Genomic DNA, 18,780 nt, shown 5'->3' on the forward strand with positions numbered 1-18,780 from the left:
GTGAGAAAAACAATTAAATCAGCAGTATACAATACGACTTCACCAAGAATACAAAGAGGTGCCATTTATATATAATTCTGTGGAAGACATCTAATCAAAATGTTATTGGGTATTGTAGGTTTATCATCATTTGGTGGCTTTAGGGAGGTGCATACTGTGGTTCCTCCTTGCTCTAGTCCTGCCCGGGAACAGGCCCTGAAGATCTTTACCAGGCAGTCTAGGCTACATACTTCATCCTAGTAAATCATGAAGAACCCCATTCCCCCCAGTGGGTAAGACTGAGATAAAGCCCTGTCACCCCAGTCCTAGAATGTGGTGTCCTGGTTGAGGATGCCCTGGAATCCTACTCCCCTGGCAGCAGTCCTGCCAACCCAGCCCTGCCAACTTCCACCTGGAGGCTAGACCCTCTCCTGCAATATAAGAAACTAGCCAGTATACCCAAAGCCCACAATATTGTTGTCACACTTGCCCAAGATGATAAGAATTAAGGAGAAAAATAAAGCAGGGAAGGAGAGAAACTTCAGGAAAAGGAGGGGAGTGTTATAATTTAAAACATGGGGACTGGGGAGTGCTTGCCTAGCATGCCTGAAGCCCTGGATTTGATCTCCAGCATCACAAAAACAAGCAAACAAACAACAATAATTCAAAAAACCAGGGTGGGTGGGAGGGCCTCAGTGACACTGGTAAGGCCCTGAGTGGGGGAGAGGAGCGATGTGGTCCTCTGAGGAAAGAACAGATGTGTCTAGTGACAGATGTGCTTAGTGAGTCTAAGGAGCTGTAAGGAGGCCTGAGTGCCTCTGGCTCAGCAAGGAAAGGGAGAGGATATGGGGAAGGGAAAGGGACTGTGCAATTTTGTAGGATCTTGAAGGAGTTTGTAACTATGTATATTTAAATTGAGTAGGAATTTAAGTAGTAACTGTAATAATAATTCATTGAGAAGATATACAAAGTATATCAAAGAATACAAAGTATCAGCACAATAGTAGAAGAGTCTCTAAAGTAGGAAAGGCCAGGATTTGAAGCCTGAAGGACCAAGGCTTAAACTTCAGCTCTACCACATACTGAATGAATCCCCAGGCAACTGACTTAACCTCACAGTGTCTTTGTCATAACATGAGATTATCATACATCCCACTGGGCTGTTGTGATGACCAAAGGAGACAATGTAAATAAAGGATAATAGCAGTTACACAGTAAATGCTTCCTTCCTCACTAGGAATAAGAAGCAAAACACACATTTTCTTTTAAACCCACAAACCTAACCCGCCTTTGGGCTTTCAAAGCTATGGTTTATACAAATAACTCCACCACTAACAGTTTGATGGGTTTAGAATGCTGCTTGAGAAAAGCAAAACAAAACAAAAAAAAATGTTTCATTGGGCAAGACATATTTCAGCTTAATTAAATTTAGAAACATATATTTACAGACAAATACCCTGGCACTTTCAAATACTATTATGGAGTGCTTTTTTCTTTTAAACAACCCCAGAAAGAAGTCTCCTCCAAATTGGAGTAAAACACATCTGGCTATAGACAGTGAACTTCTGAAATGAGTTATCTTTAAAATAGAACACTGGCTATCTTTGGAGAACTATAAATAAATGCAGACCCTTGCCAACTCATTGCAAAGGCTGTACCTCAAAAACTATCTATCTGCACATGGAAATCTTATTATCTTAGAATTTCTTAAACTTCTGACTCAATCTGAAAACATTATAATAAACAAAGTATATCAAAAGAATCCTTTTGAAGGTTTAAAGGCAATCTCAAGGCTTAGATAAATAAGTGAAAGAATAATTTTTTACCTTATATCCTTAACAGAGGTACTTCATATCAATTCTGCTCAAATTTGAAGACAAATAATACATAATATTCCTAAGAGTGTGATTCTTAACATAAGCACCCAGGGTCTCCTATCTCCCTCTGTGTTCTCATCCTTGTAACATTCCCCACCACAAATCCTGTCACCAGCCTTGCTGACTTCAATATCTAGGTGAAACTCTCATGATATTAACATCTAGCATCTTTTTTGAGCGTTCACCAAGTGCCAGGAACAACCTTGTAACGGTCAATTTGAATAGTCAACTTGATTGGATTAAGAGGCTTATGGGTGTGTGAGTAAGGGTGTGTCTAGGAATGATTGGCATTCAGGATAGCCAACTGAATGGTGACTCTCCCTAAGCGTGGGCAGCACCATCCAATAGGATGATGGCTTGGACAGAATACAATTGTTGGAAGAAGAAGGAAGCAGCAGCTAATGCAAGCTCCATTCTTCTTGAAAGGGGTCTTGATTGCTGCTGCGATCTTCTGAGGATATCGGACTCTTGCTTCTTCATTCTTCCAAATCGGACTCAGCCAGCAATTCTCCAGAAGCCTTAGGTCTCAGACTAGGGTAGCACCATTGATCCCTCTTGTTCTGGGGCTTCAGCCCCTTGGAGTGTGCAGCTACTCTTGGCCCATCTTTCTGGCCTGGAGACGCCCACTGTGGACTACCTAGCTTTTGCTCAGGTAAACAAACCTAATAAGTCCCTTTTTTATAACCATACTTCCTGTTGATTCTGTTCCTCTAGAGAACCCTAATACAACCTGATTGTGCCAGGTCCTATCTGAATGTACTTTACCTGTTCAAAAAATTTATTTAATCCTCCCAAAACAGTGTGAGGCGGACACTATTATTATCCTCATTTACTGATGGGGATGCTAAGGCACAGGGCCTGTGAGGAACTTGATCAAGGTCACACGAGTGGCCAAGGAGTTGTGCACAGGCAGACTGGCTCTGAAGCCCCTGCCCAACCTCTGTCATTCCACCTCCACATCCTTGCTCTCTTTATTTCCATAATCTTTGCCATCCCTCCCTTTTTGCCCCCATCCCTGCGCCCCACCTGGTTACCCACAACTCCCACTGTGAACAGCTCCACTTCTGCAATTTACATTCTGCTCCCTGATCACAGCCTCCTCCCGCCTCCCTCTCTCTTACTCACACCACTGCTACTTCATAACCTCATTCATCTGATCTTTCTCTTTTATTACAGCTTCTCACTTCCTTCCTGGCTGCTCTTCCTTCTCTACCAACTTGGGATTCCATGTTTGATCACAAACAATTCTTGATTCAAGACCTGTGATTAAATTGCATTCTATGCTTGTAACAAATCCACCCAACAAAACTTGATCTCCATTTGCCTTTAAATAATTCAGTGCAGAATGTGGGAAGACAGCCGAGTGCAGTGGTTCACATCTGTAATCCCAGTGGCTCATAGGCTGAGGCAGGAGAATCTCAACCTTAAAGGCAGCCTCAGCAAGGCTTAAGCCTTAGCGAGGCTCTAAGCAACTCAGCGACACTCTGTCTCTAAATAAAATATTAAAAAGAGCTGGGATGTGGTTCAGTGATTAAGCGTCCCCAGGTTTAATCCCTGGTAATAAACAAACAAAAAGAATGTGGGAGAAGAGGGAAGGTTACAAGGGATTCTATGACATGATATCATATTAGCCACAGTTAGTAACTGTTGAAACAGGATGATGACTATGTGAGGAGTCATTATACTGTTTTACTTTCACTTGTTTTAAAATTCTCATAATACAATGTTGATTTCAAATCATCCCATCTTAAAATGCCTCTCCTGACCTCTTGGTCCCTCCAGCTTTAAAGGATCTCCAGACTTAAATATTGCACCTACTCATCTCCCATTTTCCCTCCAACCTACTGCAATGTGCTTTCTTCCCTGAGCACTCCACATATGACACGGAGATCACTCTCTCCTGGCTAAATGTCCCACTCCCTGGCCTTTGCGATGCTCACTCTCAGGGTCTTTCATTCATCCCCTTGTGTGCCATTAACTTTTAGAAACCCAAGTGTTCCCTTTTTAGCCCTGTACTCTGCACACTCAGCACATTTTTCCTGGCTGATTTCTCTCACTTTCATGGTTTCAGCTGCGACACAAATGCTGCCGAGTCACCAGTTCCTTCCCTTCAGTCCAGCCCTCTCCTCTGATGTAAACTGGTGTTCTGCTGCCTGTTGGGCTTCTTAGCTAATGTGTCTTTACAAGATCTAAATATTGACATGTTCCAACATAACCTTTCCATTGTCCTAAAGCTGCTCCTCTTTCTGGCACCATCTTTCACCCAGCATCTTTATTTCATCTACTTACTAACCCCCAATTCAATCAAACTGAAGATTTTACCTCCCACCATTATTAAAATTTATCCTCTCCTCTTTCCTCATGACCCCTTCAGAGCACCCTCTTCTTCATGTCAACACTCCTCCTGTTCTTAGAATCCCCACTTTGCCTCCCACAAATTAGTCTTTCTGTCAGCAGAGTAATCTGTTAACAATAGGAATATGTCCACGCCCCTGTTAAAAATCCTGAAGGGTTCCACAGATCCTCTAGGAGGAAGAGACCAAAGCACTTCAGACAAAAGCAGCTCTCCACAACGGGGCCCCTCTGGCTTTTTTTCCAAAGGACTTGTAGTGTAGGTGGCACTACTTCAAGAGTGTATGCCTTTATGAATGTAATGCACTCCACTATTGTCATGTATGTAAGAAAAACAAAAGAGTGTATGCCTCATTCAAGCTGCCTCCTCACCTGGGGAACCTTCCCTGCCATGTCATTTGGTGTAACTAATTTCCACTCTTCCTTAAAGACTCGGCACAGGCACATCTCTTGAGAAGTCATTTCTCTGTGACCTTTATGGTACAATCCAATAACTGTGATTTTTCACATATTGTAAATATGTTTCCATCCCTCTCTTTCCCATTAGATCATGAAGCTATCTGAGGAATGGGAAAGTGGCATATTCATTTTAATAACTTCCAGCCTATTGTGTTGTGTGTGGTAACTGCTCAACAATTTTTTTTGTTTGTGATTTAAAGAAACAAATCTGCATATAGAACATATTTTTAAGCATTAAAATAAAAATCATGTAAGAGAATTTCCAGAATCAAATCAATCAAGTTCTTAATACCTAGCTGTGTATTTCTGTACTGAATAATAACAATATGACCACTTGAAAAACCTTCCTTCCCTCTAAGGTATTCAAATGCTGTTCTACAGTATCTCAAACTGTAGCCTGAATGTCAGCTTGGAGCAAGTCACTTAGAATAACTGAGGGAACTTTTTCCCTTTGAAGGTGAAAACAAAGTTGGGGGATGGAAGTGTGTGGGGGGGGGGGTGGACAAGTCCTCATAGTGGCAGGAAGAAAGAGCATCCTGTCTCTAAACCCTGATGGTTCTGTCACTGATAACACATCAACCTAAATTCATCCAAAATGCAACCGTGGAATGGGAAACAGAATTGCAGAAGTGTAACAGGAGCAGAAACAGACAATGCCATGCTGATAAACTGAAAGGAACCAAGCAAACAAACAAAACAAATGTGGGGAAAATAACAGACCCTTACTATGGAGTCCTACTAAACTCAGGATGTGATAGAGAAATAAAAGGAAAGCTCATTATTATGAGTTGTAGTAAGAATGTGGCTTAAAGTGGCACTGTGTTCCTTGGAAAAAAGTGTATTTGCACAATATAAGGGAGTTCCATGCCCCATCAGTAAATGAGAAAACACTTTTATAGAAATGTAATATTTTGGAAAAAACATAGTACATCTCTTGTTGGGCACAGTGGCGCATGCCTGTAATCCCAGTGGCTTGGAAGGCTGTGGCAGGAGGATCACCAGTTCAAATAAAGCTTCATTAAAAAGCAAGGTGCTAAGCAACCCAGTGAGACCCTGTCTCTAAATAAAATACAAAATAGGGCTGGGCATGTGGCTCAGTGGTTGAGTGCCTCTGAGTTTAATCCCTGGTACCAAACCCCACCCCAAAATAGTACATCTCTTTGTTAAATGCACCGGTGAATTATTTCTTTCACTACAGCTAGTCAGTCTATAAATATTTCTGAGTAGCACCCACCTACATTCCCCCATTATTATTAGATATAAATTACATGATAGTATAGCTCCTTAACCTCTAAATTTTTTCACCTCTTACATAATCATAGCACATAAGTGATGATTGATTATGTGTGTGCAAATGTTTTATTGCATTTTCCCAAAAGCAACCAATAGGATTTCTTAAAATTTTATGATGATATTAAGTGATCTTGTCCTTTAGAATATTTACCCCATCCTGTAGTCCTCCATGTAGAGAATCACATTTCTATATTCTAGCAATTCACTGTGATTTCTAATAGACCAGTGGTATCATTGTATTGTGCACTTTGCCAGACCTTTTTAAAAAATTTATTATTATCATCATTTGGCAAGAGTGAAAGGAGTAGGATTTATATAAGTGAGAAGAAAAGAGAATTTCCACAAGGTGAATGGGGAACTGATAGCAAGTTTTCCACTTAAATAGTCTAGGGGCTGTATACCTTTTGGGTAGGGCAGTGATGAAAATTCATGCTAAAGAGACACTGGAAAAATGTTAAGGCTATTAGCTTGGTCCATAACCCTCCAATGAACTATCTCCTTTAGTCCCTGAGTTTGAACTTTCCTGTAATCTTCATTTGGATCCAACCTCATGTCCATTTTCCTGCTGTTCCAGAGAAAAGGAGTTGTCTGGGATGTTTGCCAAACCATTTGTGAGACTTTAATAAACATAGTATACTTGTTGACGACCCCAGAGACCTGTTAGTGATTTATATACTGCAAGAAATTTTCAATTTGAATTTAACACATAGAATGATTTTTAATTTCATAGCAATTGATAGTCCTAAGAGCATAGCTAATTCGGAACTAACAATCTAGTATAAAATGAAAAATAGTGCTTGTATCCAGTAAATGTCTGAAATATAATAATAATACTTAAAAGTCAATATTTATTCATTTTTTAAAATTAGAAAACAATTAAGCAAAAATATTATAATTACACAGAAATAACCTATATAACTTGGTATAATTCTCTCAGACAATTTTCTTTTCTTTTTTTTTAATCTTTTATTTTATTTATTTATTTTAAGTGGCGCTAAAGTTCAAACCCAGTGCCTCATGCATGTGAGGCAAGCGCTCTACCACTAAGCTACAATCCCAGCCCTCCCTCAGCCAATTTTCTATGAATACATAAAATAAAAATGGAATAAGAATATAATAATTGAACTCTACTTACCATCTAACAATATACCACAGTATATCTCTATAGCATTAAATATTCATACAAAATGTAGCCACATACAAAAGGCTACACAGAAAAAGTATTATGATTGTACAAACATTTCTTTAAGCTATTCTCTACCCTACATCTAAGATGATCCCTGTGTTTTCTTATTATAAACCATGCTGTGAAAGGAATCTTTCTGGAATAATAAAAGTGTTCTAAATCTTTAATGAGGTGACAGTAACTATCTTTCAAAATTCATCAAACACCATACTTGATATCTGTGCATTTCAGAGTAAGTATGTTTATTTACCTCATTAAAAAAATCTTTATACTTACTTAAATCTTTTGTAAATTAAGATTATTTCCTAAGGATAAATTTCATAGGAAATTTATATTAATTTTAAATTGGGAAATTTATAAACTAATAAACTTATCCTTTCAAAGGACATATGTTTAAAATATTTGATATTCATTCATTCATTTGTTCATCCAAAAATACATACTGAGTTAACAACTGGGCTCAAACATTGCCAAATTATTTTATAGAGTAATATAATACTCTCATTAGTAGATCTCTTAAAGTGTGCCAATATTGGGTTTCAAAAATTTTTAAAAATGTTTTTGGGCTGGGGATATAGCACAGTTTGTAGAGTGCTTGCCTTGCATGCACAAGGCCCTGGGTTCAATCCCCAGCAACACACACATACACACACACACACAAAAAAAAAAAAATAGAATAAGGCAGGTGTGGTAGTGCATGCCTGTAATCCCAGCGGCTTGGGAGGCTGAGGCAGGAGGATCACCAGTTCAAAGCCAGCTTCAGCAAAAAGCAAGGTGCTAATAAGCAACTCAGTGAGACCCTGTCTCTGAATAAAATATGAAATAGGGCTGGGGATGTGGCTTAGTGGTCAAGTGTCCCTGAGTTTAATCCCCAGTACTACTTCTACTACTACTACTACTACTACTACTACTAATAATAATAATAATAAAGTCTTTCCTCCTCTCAATAGGTACAGTTGAGAGGAAAAAACTTTAGGATTTTTTTCTTTTTGTTCTAAAACATGAATAACATAGATCTCATAATATCTTTAAAAAGTTTTTCTTCTCACCAAATTTAAAAATGATATCTATTGTTTTAATCTATGCTTTTAATAAATAATGATTGGTGAGAGTAAAGTCTTTTTTTCTGATTGATATGATCAATAAGAGAGTTTGCACTTATTTGTCTCTACTATTTCAACTTCTCTCCCTTGGTCCTCCCTCACATCCCCCTCATCCTTCACCTACTGATCAGAAAAAAAATTGTTAAATATTTAGGATATTAATGAGCTTTCACACCTTTTAAATACCTTTTCAAAGTTTTTCATCTATCTTTTAGAAATTGTGCTTGTAGAATTTTTAATAGCGCATTTATATTTTTATGTATTGTAGTCAAATTTTCATTTGTCAACTTTCTGGTTTTTGTTGTGGGCATCAAACTTCAAACACACTTCCCCGCCCCAATACAATATAAACATTTGATACTCATATTCCCTGGCACCCACTTTTCCTGATTTGCGGGGCAAATCCACTTAGTAGCCTGAGACATTGCTATGCACAGGAGGTTCCTACCTTCGTGAGTAATCCCTTCATTGTTGGTTTGCCTTCAGGCTGCAGGAAAAGTGGGTTAGCAGCTTGGATCCGAAGAACATTCTGTAACACTTTAATCCATTCTTCCAATATGTTAGGAGAATCTGCAGTCAGATAGTATGTGTGTTTTTCAGTGGTCAACTAGAATGGGATGAGAAAGCAGTAGGAAAGGCATCTGTGAAGATTTAGGATTGTTATCATGTCCTTGTCCATTCTTCAAACATCATTTACTCTACATGGAAGCAAACATGCAAAACCTTGGATCCTAGGTTCTAAATAAATGACTCCACAATTATGTATAATACTTAACCACTTTTGAGAATTGTAATAATTAAATTTTTGTTGAAATGTTTTCTTCACTTTGGTTTACTTTAAAAGTTTTCATAATATTAAATTTTGGGATCATGATTTTACATTTTTACCCATCCCATTTTTGTTTTTTTCCCTTAAATGTGCCACAGGTGCCTGGTTATTGAAATGAGGATCAGAATGACTGGAGATGTTGTTAAATACAGAGAAATGAGGAAGTCACCTATAAATAAAACAAGAAGACCTTGCATGCAAGAAGAGAAATTTTTGGAAATAACATATGATCAGATATTATGAACTCACAATTTTCCAGTCTCAAATTAATCACACTGTAAATTTTCCAAATATTTCAGAAGCTTACAAATGATTCTTAACAGCCATACTCCAAGACAAAGCTTTCCCTAATTCTCCCTTCTAAATCTCAGTCCACTGGAAACATTGATAATGTACCTTTCTGGAAAATGTTGTCTTCCACCCTCCGAAGGAGCAAGATGAGAAAATAATGGTTATTGAAAGCATTTCAGAAATAGTGAATTTAAATTGCATATACCAGACTATCTCAAAAGCCTGTGTTTTAAATTGAACAGATTTAAGACAAGACTGGCCTTATGTGTAGGTAAAATGGGCAGCTAATACCTCTCTGGTGTGACTAGGAAGGACAGCCCCTCTGTTCACCAACCGTTAAGTTGTTATAAACCGTATATGTGTTATAGCAAGTTCATGGAAGAACTGTCATTGTCTAATTCTATACTAAAATACAGATACTCCTGAATTTAATCATATAATGTATTACTAACATCTTCTTGGGAATTCATTTATCAGCTACTCTTCCTAAAATAGCTTGACATATTAAGAGCTAAAAATACCTGGGACATTAGATATGAGGAAAGAAGAGTGTAAAGAAAGAAAAGGTAAAGAAAGTATAGTGGGAGTTACCCAACAGAAATTTAGCTTACATTACCACATTAACTAAAAAGTCTTACAGTGTTAACATACCTTTGAGGCATCAAACTCCAAAGTGAATAAGAAACAGTGAATAATCCAATCTCCTTTCCACTAGCTTGGATCATTGAGAATTGAATTTTGCATGATATATATATTTCTTTTTTTTAAAAAAGTTTAAAAAGTACCTGAACTGTTTGTTTGTTATCTCCTCTTAAAATACTGCAGGAAGCACTAAGTTCAATATGGCCCTGGGGTTTTCTAATTACATCACTCTGTATGAAAGGAAGAAAACCAAATGAACAAAGATGAATAGTAATAGTCATAATAAGAAATGCTTTGCATCATTAATCACATTACCGAGAAGAAAAACAGTGAACATTTTAATTTATAGTTTGAGGAATTCAGTTCTGAACAGCAAGCATTTTCTACTCACTGGAGATTTGTAGTAAAGTAATTCTCCACCTTTGAGAACGAACCACCTCCGCTTCCAAGTCTTGACCTTACCACTCATTTTTAGTAAATAGCCAGATTTTTCCAGTGGTTCCTAATTTTAAGAAATTTTTTTAAAATTTTAAGTTTCCTTTTGGAAGCTCAAACTGATTCATTAATTTTTTAAAAGTCTTGATTCAGGGCTTACATTTTTCCCATTATCACTGGACGTGGAGCAGGTTTTAGGGAGCTTCTGCTCAGGCTGTAGGCACTCTGTGTCTGCAGAGTAGGCATCGGGGGGAATTGCGTAGTCATTTTCAGAAGCCACAGAGGAGACAGACACTCCTGGAAGATCAAGGAAATACATCAAGTCAGCGTTTAATACAGGGGTGGTCCAAACGCTGGTTGTGAGAGTTCCTGAATCATAAACCTCCTCATACTACATTTATTCTCATTCCTTTGGCCATTAAAAACTTTTAAAGCTGAAAACAACTAAGGGATAGGGACCATCAAGCAAATTTCTAAGGAAGTCACAGGAATGCAAATGATATTTTGTTGTGATGACAACCTCGGCTAATTATAATGAATAAAATATGTGCAATAGTCCACTAACTTGGCTTTCCCCTCACCTCGCTTCATGGCTCGGGGGCTCCCAGGCCCACTCCGGTTGCGCAAGTCCGACTCTGATGTCTGCGAGCTGGATCTGGAGCCGTCCTCTTCCTCGGAGCCAGAGGAATCGTCCAGGAAAGGGCTGCTACTTATTTGGGTCGCCTTCTAAAGAAAAGCAGAACAGCCTCCCTGTATCCATCTCTAAAGTTATTATTATTTTTTTTTAGACAAAGAATGTTTTATAGGAAGAAGTCATGGAATATGGGGTTTTTTTTGAAGGATTACAAGAACATATTTTGCCAGTATGAAAGTCATGTTGTCCAACCTCAAATTCTAATTATCAAGGCATTTGTCAATTGTAGAAAACTTCTGAAAACATAAGGTTATCAATATCTGACAGTCCTCATTTTTAATTAGATACTTTTGGCAAGGAAGGGACTCTGGCACTGATTTAAAAAAAAAAAAGATCTTTCTAAATTAGGAGTTCCCACTACATCATTAATAATATGTTCCCTTTAAACAATTAACAGCCTGGGGTTTTTTTTTTTTTTTTGGTGTGTGTGTGTGTTTGTGTGTGTGTGTGTGTGTGTGTGTGTGTCACATGAAATTGGATGAAGACCTCTAATGCTCTGAGAATAAATATCTTCTCCAGACTTTTCCTTTTCCTCTTGTTTTTTAATGATAAATTAATGTGAATTCTAAGACCTTTCTACAAAGGGGGAATCTGTGTAGAATGGAATGGAATCTGGAACTTGAACAATTTTCCCAATGCATCATGAAGAGAACCATGTGTTTAACAGTAACAAGGATGAGTTACCCCTTTCAAAGTTGTATACACTGGGGTTGTCATATTCTTGTATATCAGAGATGTATAAAGTCCTGATGTGGTATAGGATAGCATGGTGGCAGAATCTGAAACAAAAAAACAATGTCATTTTCTTTTTAAAACAAAAACTTCTAACAAGCACATTGACTTATTTGTTATGAATGTGGATTAGCATCATTTCCAATTAAAGAGAAATTGGATTAACACATATGATTATTAATTATGTAGTCTGTTACGAATCATGGCATTTACAGTTTTATAGACACCCCTTTTTTACATGGCTCATTATTTCCTCGTGTATGCTACTTCCCCAGGGAGACTATAAGTTCTTTGAGAGCAAGAATCATGGCTTTCATTTCTTCAGCATCTCCATGCGTGCTTAGCTCAGGCTGCACAGAACTAGGTAAGACAACTACCGACTGGCAGACTCAGTGGAAGGACCTATGAAGATGTTCTCTAACTATTCACAACCCTGTTATTGACCTGGTATAAAAGCATCATCATTCTTAAGCCTTTATCAGGTGAATCTAATGTTGAAAGGTTAGAATGTGATTTCTTGGTAAGAACAGAAGATAGTTGAAATGAAACAGAATATCAGTGGTTACCTCTAAGACATGGATAAGTGGTAGAACTGGGAGGACTGATAGAAGAAACTACAGGAAAATTTCTCTTTTTACTCCAGATGGTTCTATGTCATTTGGTTTCATTCATTCATTTATAATGGGTATGCATTAATTCTATAATAATTTTAGGAAGGAAGGGAAAGAGGAAGGGAGGAAGGAGAGAAAAGACACAGAGACCAACATTTTTACAACTTTGATTCTGAATGGCTGAAATGCCAGTTTCTCCACTTTAGTCTCTGAAGTATTTCTACATCAGAAGTACTTTCCACATCAGATTTGAATGTTTTGGGATTTCTATATTAAGTAAGATGAACTTTAATTTTAAAACATAAGTCAGCAACCTTTGAAATAATCTTCTCAAAGTTTATATAATTTGATTTATTTTTAGATCATGTTAGACATTTGGGAAGTTGTTGGCTATGAAATAGCAATACAAAATCACAAACTTTAAAAAGAACTTTTTTATTGTGGTAAAAAAGCACATCAAATAAAATTTACCATCTTAATCATTTTTAATATTTATTTTTTAGTTGTAGTTGGACACAATACCTTTAGTTTATTTATTCATTTTTATGTGGTGCTGAGGATTGAACCCAGAGCTTCGCACATGCTAGGCGAACTCGAGCCACAATGTCAGCCCCCCATCTTAACCATTTTTAAGTGTACTATAGTGTGAAGTATGTTCACATTGTTGTAAAACCGACCTCTAGAACTTCTTCATCTTACAAATCTGAAATTCTAAAACCATTAAACTACAAACCTACTTTCTGCACCCCTCCTAGCCCTTGGTAACCACCATTCCACACTAACTCCCTAGAGTGAAATCTTACAGTATCCACCTTTCTGCACCTGTCTCATGTGTTTGTATTGCGCTATCAATCACTTAGCATGACATCCTCAAGGCTCACCCATGTTATAGCATGCAAAGCACTTACTTTTATTAACATTTTCCATATTGAACGCCTCAGACATTCGAATGCCTGATTTGGCTACAGCATAAATTCTGCTTTCCTAATGTAAAAAAAGAGATTTGAATAGGATGTTTAAAAAAAAGAAATGATTACTTTCAATATATATGTTTTTCATTGGTTGTTAAAATTCACTAGAAGACAGAATTATTATAGAACTTAGTACCAATAAAACAGGCCACAGTGAATAGTAATGTAGATATTTGTTTCCATCTCTTTGTTACTCCATTATTAATTCCCAAATCTTTGCTTGACATTTTAAATTCTTTTGAAGATACAGGGAGCAAGTAAGAGAAGTTTATTCATCATTATAGGTAAACACCATCTCTAATGGTCTACCATTTTAGAAAATGGGTAAATTTTTAAAAGGAAAAATCTTGAATGGCCATAATATGAAACAGAAACTATTCACAATCATTGACTACACATAAACACATTCTTTGATATTCTATCATTCTGGAACATGGTGAAAGAAAGAAAAAAACTTGAAGTCAGAAAGTATAGCTAGAGTAGGATTAAATGCCATCATCTTCTTACTTCAACATACATTTCAATCAAGTAGAAAAATACCTGAGGTCAAGTAATGAGAATTGCAATGAAATTTATAACATTACCTTGTTCTAAAAGTTGGTTATTTTGTTTTCTCCTCTTCTCTAAGAGAGATCTCTAGACTTGCTACCAAAAAGGTTATTAGCCCTGCTCCTGTGAGAAAAAAGACCCCAGGTGGCTGCTAATGCATGGATCACCACGTTCTGAATTTTGTAATGCATCTAATTTGGACCCATTTGGCTGGGCCACAGTCTAGCAGGCAACCAATGCCTCCTGCAAGTGGCTCAAGAGGAAACTGGCATAAGATCGCTGATCTTTAGGAGCACTTTAGATTGAAGAGCAGCTGACTTAACGAATCTAAGCCAGTTACGGAGACTAACAGCAAAACAGGCAGGTCAGAAAGACAAATAAGGCACTAAACAGGAGACTGGAGGCAGTAAGAGGCCACAGGAGAGTGGGAGAGAGTAGGTAAGCAGGAAGAAAAGTGGAAAGAGAATCACTGCGGATGAGAGGACAGGCTGAGCCACTGCAGAGAGGGCAAACGGCTGGCACTTCCTTTTAGGGCGTTGACTATCAGAGGGGCTGCTGAATCACAGGTTGTCCTACCAGAGTGACCACTGCATTTTGAATGATATTCAATTCACTAGGGATAGGGATTGCCTTAAAATAAACTCTTACACAGACAACTAGAACACATCTTTTCCTTGAAGCCTGAAAATACCTGAGAAATAGAAATTAAATCTCAAACTTAGCCAGTCTGTTGAAAGACTTTTGAAAGGCAATGCTATTCTCCCCTTCCCCCCCCCCCCAGGACTGAATGAATAGCTTCAAAGAGGAGGGGATGGGAGAAGGGCAAAAATGTAGTAAAATGGTTTGCCAAATAAAACAAACTTGAAAGACTAACCTAAATGCCTAAAATCTCCGTGTCAAAATTTCAATTTCTGACTACCTAAAGGGCAACATAACTGGCATTCCAGAGATGACATGCTGTTAACGTCTACTCTTTTCGTGCCATCTAGAATTTAGTAGTATACTACAGAATGTTTCACGTGATACCAAAATAAAATGTTCTCTTAGAAGCAAATAAAAGCAGATACATCTCAAGGTGTGGATTTTACTGAGAAAACATGGCTATCCTAATTTGCACATAACTGGGGTGGTTATTAAATTATAAAAGAACATGGCTCCATAAACCAAAAGATCTGACAACCCAGATGTTTCTCTGAAGGCAAAAGGTTAAATTTGCCAATACGTAAGGGACAACTTAAATCTATAAAATAGACCAATTCACTTTGTTTCAAATATAGGAAGAATTTTTTTTTTCATCTAGCAATACAGATAGCTATTCCTAAAAGTAGCTCACAATTGACAGGTAAGTTACTGTAGTAATGGTCAATGCCTTAATAGAAGAGGATTCAATCCAATCTAGATATGTAGGGAGATGCTTTGGTTAAAGCAATGGATTTAAAAGCTCATGGGGAGTAAAATGAAACTTTTCTTGAGCCAGTCAAGTAAATGATTATGTTAAAAAAAAAAAAAAACTATTGTCCAATTGGAGTTCAATGTCCTGGTTCAGAATCTACCCAAAAGAATTACACTTAAAGGGAACCCCTTCTTCCCTATCCCCTGATTTTTTTCTTTTATATGAAAGGACTTCTAGGAATTAAATACCTTGATGTCTCTCTACCCGTTCACCTTCTCCTTAGCATGCACAGCCAGCAGCTTTCTCCTGAGAAGTAGCTCCCACAGGAACCAAACCCCTGCACTATTTCTCTAGATCATCTATTCTTAGCAGGGCACCAACTCACTGGAGGAAACCTGAAACAGTCCAGAGCTGCCTGGGCCTGGGTGAATAAGTCTAGTAAATTCCAAAGTCCAGCACTGAAAAGTTTATTTGCCCACCAATTTTCTAAAACTAACTTATCAGTAAATATGGTAATATTTTGATTTCTATCTGCTTCTTTCTCATTTGGTTCAGAACATAAGTGAGGAAAGAAAAGGGGAAATTGAAGCTGGGTGTAGTGGGACGTGCCTGTAATTCCAGCTACTTGGGAAGCTGAGGCAGAAGGATCAAAAGTTCAAAGTCATCTTCGGCAATTTAGTGAGGCTTTAGGTTAAGTACTTAGTGAGCCCCTGTCTCAAAAATTAAAAAAAAATAAAATAAACAAAAAGAGAGAAAGAAGGAGAAATTGTATTTTGAAAACCAAAAATTTCCAGAGCAAAGTTGGGTTTGAAAAGATTCAGAAAGTAAAACGTGAATATGTGTGTTGAGGGGGGAAAAACACTATGTATAGGATGCACAAGGGAATATAATTACCCAAGATGGAAACCGGTGCAGGGGAGGAGTGGGAGGTTTGCCACCTGCAGCCTTCTTTGCTGAGTCACAGGTTTCTTGCTCATCTGGATGTGTAGATTCCATGGAGTCAGAGCAGAAGAATCCATCCTCACAACTCGTGTCCATATTCTCTAAAATTTCTGGGCTGTCACCATCAACCAGGTCCAGATCGGTTTCCTGAGGTCTCAGGGGTCGTATCATGCTTATAGCATTTCTGTTTGTACCAAACGTCCTGTCGGAACTTAACTGTGGTTGGCTTAGGTGCCTTTTGGTGAGTGCTACACTTATGCTGAAAACGTTAGGAATCCTTAACCTTGAGGGTGATAAATGGGATGAACACACTAACTGTGTTCCTTTTCCAGTGAGTGTGTTAGAATGCTTTGGCATTAAAGCGGGGGTCAAAATAGGGCTTGGGGTGTTGGCCTCACTTGATGAGGATGAATAATCCAATCGCTGGGATTGAAATTTTTTGTTCAGTTCATCACTGTCATGCTCCTTTTTACTTGATTCAGAATTTCCCTTTCCAAGAAGATTATTGTGAGCTTTCCATTGGGCCTCCTGTTGCCAAGAATACAGCTTCTTGTGTTCTGGTCTCTTTACACCAAAAGTTTCTTCTTCAAATACAGAGCTGCTGTCATCAGATGCTGTCAAGTACGCTTCGCTCCCTATCCTGCCACATGGGACACCTTCCTCTGAGGTGTGACTGGAAAGTCTGGACATGCTCCTGGACTTGGACGTTTCTTTGTTCTCATCTTCCTCATCAGAACTCCAGTCACTTCCGGGAGCCTCAGAATTCTTGCATACGTTATCATCCATTGCAAAACTTACTCTTGTTTTCCTGTTCTGTTCTGAGACACAAGGGGTTTTATGCAAGGTTCTCTGGCCTCTCTCATTTTCTTGAACTGGGTTATCAACAGACTTCTCCAGAATTTCCATTTCTAGAAAAGTATACAACATATTGGTACGCTGCCTTTAATAATAAAAACTTCCCATACATGTAGCTTTATGTAACTAGGCTCTGAAGACTAGTAATTTCATATCATGTGAATAAGGTTAATTTAAATTAGCATTTGTCTTTTTTTATGTCTTTTTTTAAAATAAAAGTTTGAAACCCTAGCTTAATATAAAACATAAAGCCCAGAGGCAGATACAATGGCACATGTGTATAATCCCAGCTACTTGAGACACTAAAGCAAGAGGATCTCAATTTAAAGCCAGTCTGGGCAATTTTGAGAGAGGCTATCTCAAAATAAAATATAAAGGGCTGGGGATGCAGCTCAGAGGCAGGGCACTTGCCTAGCATGTACAAAGCCCTGGGTTTAACCCCCAGTACTAAAAACGAACAAAAACAGAGTCTTACAACTCAATATAATTGTATTAAGATTAAATTGGTCTCTACAAAGAATATATTGGGGAACAAACTTGACAGACATAATAAAAAAAGCAAAATGTAATATAGAGCAATTTTGACTACAAAAATAGCCACCCCCCCAAAAAAAACCAATGAATACCATGATTTCCATTTTAGAAGCAAAAAAAAGATGACCCTCTTTCCACTAAATTTCAAAATTATCATAAAGTAAATCAAGACATAGTAAACACAAAACTATAAGAAATAAACTTGGTGCCCAAACTTCAGTAATGAAATACGTAATATCATGAGGAAAACATATACAGAAAAAGTTTGAAAAAAAAAGTTTGCTTTACTTTGTTTAATCATAACTACAAAATATGTTTTTATAATAATATTCATTGAACATGTCTTTAGATATAGCTTATTTTTATTTATAACTTAATAAAATACACCACAATCTTCATGGACAGTGAATTAAAATTTTAGACTGAAAAGCAGAAAAGGAGCTTTGAAAACATACATATGATCTTCACAGTCATTGAACCAGAGGCTGAACAAACACACCCTGCAAGTTTGCGTCAGGCAGTTTGTGGGCCAGAGTTCCAGTACAGACAATCTTGGCTGTGCTCAGCTGCTAGACAGTGGGAAGGAGATGGAAATGGCTTCTTGAGAAAGCAAAGCAAATTCAAGGAGGGTGAGACAATAAGTAGCTCAGTGGCCTTCTGATTGGAAAAATATGTTGTTTTCAAAATGTCATAACCCAGCAGAGGGACAGCTTGTAAGAGCTGTAATTTTTCTCCTTTGGAGGAAGATAATTGGAACTGACAGGAGATCAAACCTGGCTAAAATATTTGGAAAAAGCCAACAAAAATGATTGCACTGGGAGAGTCAAAGCCAGCAGCTGCACAACAAAGCAAAATTAAGAGAGGCTGTAAAACACCGGGAGGAGTAGAAACCTGCACACAGGACACTGGGTCTAAACATGTAGGCAGATATTTTCCTCTTTGAAGCAACAAATGGAAAATCAAAGCAGTCACTAAATTATTTCCTAGTGTTTGTTTCTTTATAAGTTTGCTAGGTCAGAATTAATTTCATGTTTAATATTAGGTAATTTTCAA

At 37.7% G+C, this 18,780-nt stretch overlaps 1 protein-coding gene across 2 annotated transcripts in view; it reads right to left on the reverse strand.

Moving 5' to 3' along the window:
- Positions 1 to 18,780, reverse strand: part of PLEKHH2 (pleckstrin homology, MyTH4 and FERM domain containing H2) — a 116,795-nt gene that overhangs the window by 42,109 nt on the left and 55,906 nt on the right. For both annotated transcript variants that reach the window (XM_081264070.1, XM_081264071.1), the window contains exons 8-15: positions 16,291 to 17,246; positions 13,392 to 13,467; positions 11,825 to 11,919; positions 11,028 to 11,172; positions 10,607 to 10,743; positions 10,403 to 10,513; positions 10,155 to 10,241; positions 8,698 to 8,856 (exon numbers count right to left, since the gene is read on the reverse strand). In XM_081264070.1, coding sequence (XP_081120196.1) covers positions 8,698 to 8,856; positions 10,155 to 10,241; positions 10,403 to 10,513; positions 10,607 to 10,743; positions 11,028 to 11,172; positions 11,825 to 11,919; positions 13,392 to 13,467; positions 16,291 to 17,246 — 1,766 coding nt within the window. The remainder of the gene's footprint in view (positions 1 to 8,697; positions 8,857 to 10,154; positions 10,242 to 10,402; positions 10,514 to 10,606; positions 10,744 to 11,027; positions 11,173 to 11,824; positions 11,920 to 13,391; positions 13,468 to 16,290; positions 17,247 to 18,780) is intronic.

Source organism: Spermophilus citellus (assembly GCF_964194105.1).
Source record: "Spermophilus citellus genome assembly, chromosome: 13".
Taxonomy (NCBI): domain Eukaryota; kingdom Metazoa; phylum Chordata; class Mammalia; order Rodentia; family Sciuridae; genus Spermophilus; species Spermophilus citellus.